Below are 9,009 nucleotides of genomic sequence, written 5' to 3' on the forward strand. Positions count from 1 at the left end.
CTTTGGGACTCTATTGTAATACATTCTCGTGTAAAATGACAAATATGCTATTATACCCACCGTTGGTGAATAAATCAATAATTAAAAAATGTATGAATTAACTTATAAATCTAAGAGTGTGCGTTAAAGTATTAATATTGTAAGAAAGCAATTTGTAAATGTAAGAAGCTTGATTAAGAAATTTGAAAGATTTACTAATTACTAGCAAATCGCTAAGGCTAAACTTGTAAATATTAATATTTAAATGAATTTTTTAAAAAAAATTATTAAAAATAGTTATTTAATATTTTAACTTTTAGTTTCTGTTGTGACTCAATTTCTAAAATTTACCTCAACATGACTCGGTTATTGAAATTTTGTCTCTTATAATTTTGTCCTTACCAAGTTTAGGTCACTAAATATTTGCCTACATGGCATTCTTGTCAACATATATCTATGATTATGTGTTAAAAGGATTGGAATTTTTTTTTAAAGAAAAAGAGTCACTCCTCATTTAGGGGAAAAAAATTAAAGAAAGAAATCCGAAAGGGAAAAACAAAAAGAACAAACCATTTCTGGATTGGGACTGAGAGGAATTACGCTTTCAGATTAATCTCCTAACCAATCCGTTGCTCCTGCTTTATTGGCCGAAGCAACAACGCAATTCTTGGAACAATTCATCTCTCCTCAGTAGCAGCCAGAGAGCGTCCTGTTTTATTTTCGTTTCCTTTGTTTTCCTTTTTCAGAGTGACTGTTTTTTTCAAAAAAAATTCCAATTACTTTAACACAATCCAACATGTATGTTGAGAAGGATGCCATGTAAGCAATATTCAATGGACTAAACTCGGCAAGGAAGAAATTATTAGACAGACCAAATTTGAGTAACTAAGTCGCCACAAATTAAATTTGAAGAATTAAATTACAATTAAGTTAAAAATTAAAAAATTAAAAACTAATTTTTTCAAAATTAATTTTTAACTCAGACCAGGGATCGATCAATATTCACCATTGGCCCGCCAATCCTAGTCAAAATCAATGAAACGGGGTGAGTCTAAGAGCACTTTCGTCATTTCATATGAGAATGTACTTACCGTAGAGTCCCAACGAATATAAGAGTATTCCATATTTTTCCCATTTTATTTCGGAGCAAATGATGGCATGAGTCTTTCACGTCCCACTCTCAAATCAAGCTTTTGTGAGTCCCACATGTGGGCTTTGAAAGTTAAGTTTCAATTTATAATTACTACATAAAATCGTTTATCAGGGAAAAAATTACACGTTAAAATGTGCACGTGATCGTAGAATTCCTCAAACAATTAAATATATATGGTAGTACCTTACATCCATACACACAGTGTCTCAATTTAATAGATAGACTAATAATGGATTTTAAGTCTTCTTTTGAACTAAACTAGACGGGTGAAGAAAATAGGGAAACTTAAAGGAATAAGTCTATAGTTTTGCAAAATTTTCAACATGCCCCTGAGCGGCAGTAATGATGATGTTGACCGTGATAATAACAAATATTTAACATTAATGGTTCAATAATAATAATGAAAAGTCCAATCAAAATGTTGAAATTGTTAAGTTTATAGAAAATACTATCTTTTTTTGGCCATCGAGTTTATAGAAAATATGTTGTGCTTTGTTCTTAAACTCGTAAAAGTATCTTCTCATAATAAGACCCCTGTTTTACGCAATATCTTCAGAGCCTTTCTAGTCAGATTAGGTAGATATAAAATCTACCCCTGCTTAGGTAGATATAAAATCATAGTTTTAAAAGTATTTTTACGGTATACGAAAAAATATGTAAAAGAGTTTGTCTCCATTTACTGAAAAATATTTTTCAAAAGTACTTTTGTAGTTAGACAAACATCCCCTAAATCAATTTTTGTATATATTAAAATTTATATACATATAATATTTTTCCTGATAAACCATTATTAAATATGTTGTGTTTTCTCTTTTGTTTTTTGCCAACGATTCAGATTCAGATTCTGAGTCTAAAAAGTTACAAATAATAAGGCTGTATTGATAACCTCAATTAAATAGCCAACTATTTTGATATAATTCCTAAAAGATTATTAACTATTAAAGCGTTCAATAATGTTAAACAGAAAACAACAAATAACTTCTTCTCAATCAGATTTTTTAAAAATGATACACTGGATGGTCTTGAAGACAGTATATGAGAAAATACATAATTTTTGATAGTACAATATCTTAATTATTTCATATTTAATAACTTTGGCACAATATTCATTACTTAATAATCAATTATTTTATAGAATAAATGTATGAAAACGCATAATAGACAGTGTTTTTTCATCCAAAATATCACTCACGTTAAATTCTAGACGTAAAGATAATAAAATTACTATCATATAAATAAAATATGTAATACGCAATGCTCCGTGCAATGCATGTGGGGGAAGACCCTAGTTTCTCTTTATTAGAGATATTAAATGAGTGTTGCCAAAAATTTCAAATTAAAACTATTATGTAATTTCTTTTTTTTTTTTTAAGACTCGGTACGTATGCACACCTTTGTTTTTACTTCCTCTGATTCAAAATATAAACATCAGATAACTAAGTCACACAATTTAAAAAGTTAGTTAAAATTAGTTAAAGACAATAAATATATAAAAAAATATAATTTATTTTTCTGAAATATCCTTATTTATAGAGAGGGTAAATGGGAGAGAGAATGAGTTGAAAAAAATAGACAAGAGACACATATAATTAATTAGGGTTAAAAATATTTTAAAAATGCATTAAATGCTTATACAAATCCAAAATGATGCTTATAAAAAGAAAATCAAGCCTCTTCAAAGATTCGACGCTTGTATTTTGCACCAAATGGAATTTTTTTTTAAAAAATATTTATGTCTTGTTTTCTTAATTTGATCTTTATTCTCTTTTGGCCAATCAAGATAATTTGATCTTTATTCGTGTGCATCTCTCTTCTTTCTAAACTTAGTTATCACAAAATAACTAATATTAATTTAAGAAAACAAATAGTTTTAAAATCTTCTAAGAAATGATTTGATACTTGACTAAGCTAATTTTTACTGTGTTTTTTCATATTTTATATACAGGAAAAAGCAGATAATCGCTGAAATTTCTTTCAGGTTTTGCTTTGACTTGAAAACAAATAGTAAACTTGTCAAATCGATTGTGACTCCAAAGAGGTGATATATAAAATACAAATTGGACTTTAATGCACGCAAGAGACAGATTGTGATTTTATAAGTCGAGCACGCCAACTTTTCCCCTATTTCCGAAGATTTATGTTTAGTTTTTTCTTTGATGTCTCCTAGCTAGCATTCTTTTCGGGTAATCTCTAGCTAATGAAAGCAATTGGACATTGTTTCGTGTAAAATGGTGGGTGGCTTTGAGGTCTACTCCAATGAATTAAAGTCTATAGACTTTTGATATATATGTTTGTGGAGAGTAGGGACAATATGTCCACACATGCTTCTTCCAAGTAGTTACGTTATTTTGAAGGTATTATCTATATATGGCCTACAAGACTAAATATAAATGTTTACGTAAGTATACCTTTTTAGAATTACTAATTTTATAAAACTTTATACTATAAAAAAAAAAAGTGTATACTCACAATCCACCATGAACAAGTAAAAAATTAAAGCCGTTTAGTTTAACCCCATTACAGGCCTACAATAGTAATAAGGGTTGTATTATCAACATATGCATATTTGGCTGCTTTTTAGTTTGGTAATAGGATTTACCATAGCAATGATGAGTACCAAAAATATGGTAATATCCATTCATACTCCTTCTTATCAATACTCATTGCCATCCCATTACATATTAAAAGAAGTCTCATTTGGGCTGACACATATAAGGAAAAGCTTGGAATCTGAGCAGCCCAAATTTAATGCTTTTTAAGATAACTAGTAAATGTCAAATTATTAAAAAAATAAATAAATTCAAAATTGCTACACTTTTATCATAACATTTTAAAACTGAAATAAAAATGTTTAAAAAATAATTTTAAAATTTTTTATATATCCGAACCACTGAAATTTCAATCTAATGGTGGAAATAGGTAGCGAAAAGGAATTGAATGGTAAAAGAGAGAAGCCAAGTCCAAAGCCTGAAAGGGAGAACTCTTATCTAAGATTTTGTCTTGAACTAAGCTCACCTGAGTTTATTTTGAATGCCACGATGGATAACCAACAATTCTCAATCAACATTTTGATTCAGATTCTAACTCTGAAACGTTTCAAATAAGGTTAAAATACACAAACTCTCCTAAACTTTGAGTTAGTTTCGTACAACCTCTCTTATCTTAAAAAGTTTAAATTAAAGACCCTAGTATTTAATGTTTTGATTATCAACCTCCCTACAGTTAAAATTACCATCTAAGTTAACGGTTTTTGCCATATCAAGATTCTTTTATATTTTTTATGATATATCATGTCATTTAAAAAACAAAAAGTGTCATTTGACAGGTAAGTTTAAGTAATTTATAATTTTTTTATTTAAAAACAACTCAATCAAATAAGTATTTTAAATAATTTTTAATATTTAAATATTTTATATTTTAAAGTAATTAAGTATTTCATTTTAAATATCTAAAAGAAATTAAAATTACTTATTTAAACCGTAAGTGTTATTTTTTACATGACATGACATATAATAAAAAATACTAAAAAAGTTGACGCGACAAAAACCGTTAGCCGTAACTGTATTAACGAAAGGGTTAATAATAAAAACATAAAACATTATGGTCATTAATTTAAAATTTTAAAGATAAGAGAGGTTATACGCAACTAACCCAAAATTTAGGAGATTTTTTGGTATTTTAGCCTACAAATAATAATGCTGTAATAACTTCAATTAGACAGCCAACTATTAATTCCTAAAAATTATTGACTATTAAACCGTTCAATAATGTTAAATAGGAAAAAAAAAATCCCTGCTTCTCAATCAGCTTTTTAAAAATGATACACAGAATGATCTTGAAAATAATATATGAGAAAATACTTAATGTCTGATAGCACAATAACTTAACCATTTCATATTTAAGAATTTTGACATAATATTCATTATTTCATATTTAATAGAGAATAAATGTATAACCAGACAAATCAATTATCACCATTCATTTTGTAATAGAGAGTGTTTTTGTCCAGAATATCAGACATCACATTCTAGAGGCAAACATAATAAAATTATTATCGCATGAATAAAATATATAATACGCACTGCTCTGTGCATTGCACAGAGAAGACCCTAGTATGCAATGTTTTGCTTTTAAACTCAGCAAGTACGCACACCTTTATTTTTAATTTTTTATAAGTTATTTGTGGCATGCTTCCTTAATTTGATCTTTATTCTTTTTTGGCCAATCAAGAGAATTTTATGTTTATTCTTGCGCATCTTTCTTCTTTCTAAACTTAATTATCACTAAATAACTAATATTGATTTTTTAAAAATGCATAGTTTTAAAATCCCCTAACAATGATTTCATACTTGACTAGATAATTTTTATATTGATAACTTCATATTTTATATTTAGGAAAAAGTAGATAATCTCTAAAGTTTCTTTTTAGGTTTTGCCTTAACTAAAAAAATGATACATGCTTATACAATTTAAAGGATTTCAAAAACTCATCGATTATTACCAATATAGAATTTTAACACATGCGTAAATGAAGTTGTTTCTTGTATGATTCTTGTCAATGGATTGTGATTACAAAGGGGTGTTAAGTAAAGAGATAAAAGATAATGAATGTCATTAATGATGAATAAAGATACAACAACCCTCTTGGGGTTAACCAAATCCTTCTTTAAAGACGGAGAATCAACAACCCAAAACTATTGAGATTAAGAAGGGAGATCCAAGTTATCCTCCTCCCTTTGATGAGAATAAACAACAATAAACAACAATAAACACACATCACATTAGACCTCTTTATATGGAGCTGATCTCAATTAACTAATGACACTCTTATCCTTCTCTAAAAAGGGGTGATATATAAAATACGGATTTGACTTTAATGGACGCGAGACAGATTGTGACTTAATAGTCAAGCACGCCAACTTTTTGCCCATACGAAGACGATATATATGTGTTTGTTTGTTTCTTTGACGTCTCCTAGCTAACGTTCTTTTGGGTAATCTCTAGCTATGGCCTACCAAACTTGACCACAAAATAGAGGTTGTTTCGTTTGAAATGGCGCATGACTTTGAGGTCTCCTCACAAGTCAATAAGTCCATGAGCCTATGAATATTGGGTGATTAATATATTAAAGTTTGTAAACTTTTTATATATATGTTTATGAACGGTGGCCTGCAAGACTGACCATAAACGAAATAACGCAATGAAAATGAAAATGTGTTTCAAGAAGTGAAGTTCATAGGACACTTTTTGTACGCAATATTTTCAGATCCCTCCTCAGGCTAGATCACTTTTCCAAAAAAAAAAGAAAAGCAGAGAGAGAAAAGAAAAGAAAAGATGATCTTTAAAGGATGAAGAAAGAAATATAACAAAATACATGTATTTTATCTATTCAAATTGATATATGTTTGTTTGGTCTCCAAATACAAACAAGGGATCAAATATGACCAGAATATATCTCATAATGCTTCAGCAAAAAATAAAACATTGCAGGTTTTGCTGAGGTTTTAGTTATCATCAATAAAAGTTAATACTAACTTAATCTTATAGGCACATCCTCCCACTGAATGTTTTAAACGAAGTTTAGTTGCGATGTGGCACACTACGACTACAATATATCTCATAGAGTATTCACAAAAGTATTTAAAGATTAACCGCTAAAATGATTTTCATTTCAACAATAAAATAAGCTGCAGGTCCAGCGGAAATTTGGAGGGATGGTTTTGAGATATATGTTTGTGGAGGGATAATGTATCCGCGCAAGCTTCTCGTAATCATACTTTTGGGGTATTCTTTGCATCAGACTCAATGAAAATAAAATTTCACATTGTTCTCATCACTAACGTATATTTTGGATTACTCTGTGGCCCATACAATGCTATAATAATAAAGATATGCTCCTTACTATCATAATACACCACTTGTAGGGTTAAAACTTCTCATTACTAACTAAATCTTTTTCCTCTTTCGTTCCATCAATTTCTTTTGGGACAACTTAATGTTTGAAAAGTCTAACTACCATGTTATGTGGCTACGCTTTTGAGGTGGATCCGTGGATGGGTGAGTCGTTTCCATTATGAACAAACTTCATAATTATTCAGTTATTGAGTTTACCGAAATATTGTTCTGCTTATTTTGGGATTTTTTTTTTCAAAAAGCCGCATAATCTATTTATGTATTTATTTTTAGCCTGCCAAAATTATCATAATCCATGACTCCATACAATTTATATATCAAAGTATCAATAAATTCAATTTAATTACATATCCATCTATTAATAATATTAAAAAGGCTTTAGAATATTCAAAATTCAGAGGGAGGGAAGGGGGAGAGAGAGATATTTATGTGCTGGCCAAACAAAAACTGTGATATCTATAATTTATGTTGTTAAACTAAATTTTAAACTTTTGAAAGTTCAACACTATTTTCAACATGGGGAAAAAAAATCTCAAGTCCCCAAACTAATAATTAATCTGCTTTTTAGCTGAATGGGGCATTGTGTTCGCGTGCCTTGACTTGACTCGGCAACGGAGGGAGAGAGAGGGAGTGCGATAGCAAAAGGAACCAACATTTTCGTCCTTCTAATTTTTAAAACATAGAGAGAGATTTCTTGGATTTACTGAGAAAAATAAAATTGTTGGCTTTATATATTTGTAGAGTAATTAAATAAAATCTTAACCAATTGGGTGTGGATAGAGGTCAGTGATTCAAATTTTCCCAATGTATCCCAAAAAAACTTTAAAAAATATATAATTATGATTATGAGTAGCACTATTATTATTTAAAAATATGATTTTCTATATTTACCAATGGCAATTGTCATTATTTATTGGGTAGACGAAGTTTTTCTTCTTGTTGGCATATTCTTATTTGAAACTTGAGGGTCGTTACTGTTAAAACATATTACCTTCACTCTTTAATATAAGATTTAGTTGACTATATTGAAAAGATTAAGTTAAAAAAAATACTTAATTATAGTATATGTTACATGATCTTTCTAAAATATTTATTTGTATCATTAGGTTATATACTAGTTTATAAGTTAGCCAAATCAGTTTGGAGAAAAACGTCAAATATAAATACTTTAAAATAATTTTTGGGCTTTCTTAATATTTCCCAACTAGTCATCTAGGTCTTATATTAAGGACTGAATGTAGTATTTTTTCAGTTTCTGAAATTATTTTTCTGTTAAATTTTTGTTGCTAAGGGACATAAAATTAAGGAGCTCTTATATAATAATCTGTAAAAAGTCGCATTATTCAGCAACAGCAGTAGCATGGTAGTGGTGGTGGTAGTAGTGGTGGTGGTGGCGGTGGCGGTGGCGGTGGCGGCAGTGATAGTGGCAGTAGTGATGGTGGTGGTGGTGGTAGTGGTAGTGGTGGTAGTAGTGGTGGCAGTGGTGGTCTTGGTAGTAGTGGTGGTTGTGGTAGTGGTCGTGGTGGTGGTGGTTCTGGTAGTGGTGGTGGTGGTAGTAGCGGTGGTGGTGGCGGTGGTAGTGGTAGTAGTGGTAATAGTAGTGGTAGTGGTAGTAGTGGTGGTGGTAGTGGTAGTAATGGTAATGGTGGCGGCGGCGGCGGTTATGAACACATTTTTTTCCTGCAAAGTGCGTAGTAGTAGTAGTTGTAGTAGTAGTTGTTGTTGTTATGAACACATTTTTTTTCCTGTAAAGTAGTAGTAGTAGTAGTAGTTATGAACACATTTTTTTCCTGCAAAGTGCGTAGTAGAAGTAGTACACATTTTTTTCCTGCAAAGTGTGTAGTAGTAGTAGTAGTAGTTATGAACACATTTTTTTCCTGCAAAGTGCGTAGTAGCAGTAGTAGCAGTAGTAGCAGTTATGAACACATTCTTTTTCCTGCAAAGTGCGTAGCAGCAGCAGCAGC

The 9,009-nt window shown here is 30.0% G+C and overlaps 1 protein-coding gene across 1 annotated transcript; it reads left to right on the forward strand.

Annotated features, from left to right (window-relative positions):
• Positions 1-775: 775 nt before the first annotated feature.
• Positions 776-8,740, forward strand: LOC114744640 (putative glycine-rich cell wall structural protein 1). Its single transcript, XM_028932807.1, has 2 exons — positions 776-798; positions 8,413-8,740. The coding sequence occupies exons 1-2, from the start codon at positions 776-778 to the stop codon at positions 8,738-8,740; spliced, it is 351 nt and encodes a 116-aa protein (XP_028788640.1).
• Positions 8,741-9,009: the final 269 nt, after the last annotated feature.

Source organism: Neltuma alba, unplaced genomic scaffold (genome assembly GCF_004799145.2).
Source record: "Neltuma alba isolate B1F8T4 unplaced genomic scaffold, ASM479914v2 tig00004416_pilon, whole genome shotgun sequence".
Lineage (NCBI taxonomy): Eukaryota > Viridiplantae > Streptophyta > Magnoliopsida > Fabales > Fabaceae > Neltuma > Neltuma alba.

Excerpts from the sequence above, each read along its gene's own strand:
- LOC114744640 (XM_028932807.1), top strand. The coding sequence starts at position 776 with ATGTATGTTGAGAAGGATGCCAT. Across the intron at positions 799-8,412 it reads TATGTTGAGAAGGATGCCAT|TGGTGGTGGTAGTAGTGGTG; the intron begins GTAAGCAATATT and ends GTAGCATGGTAG.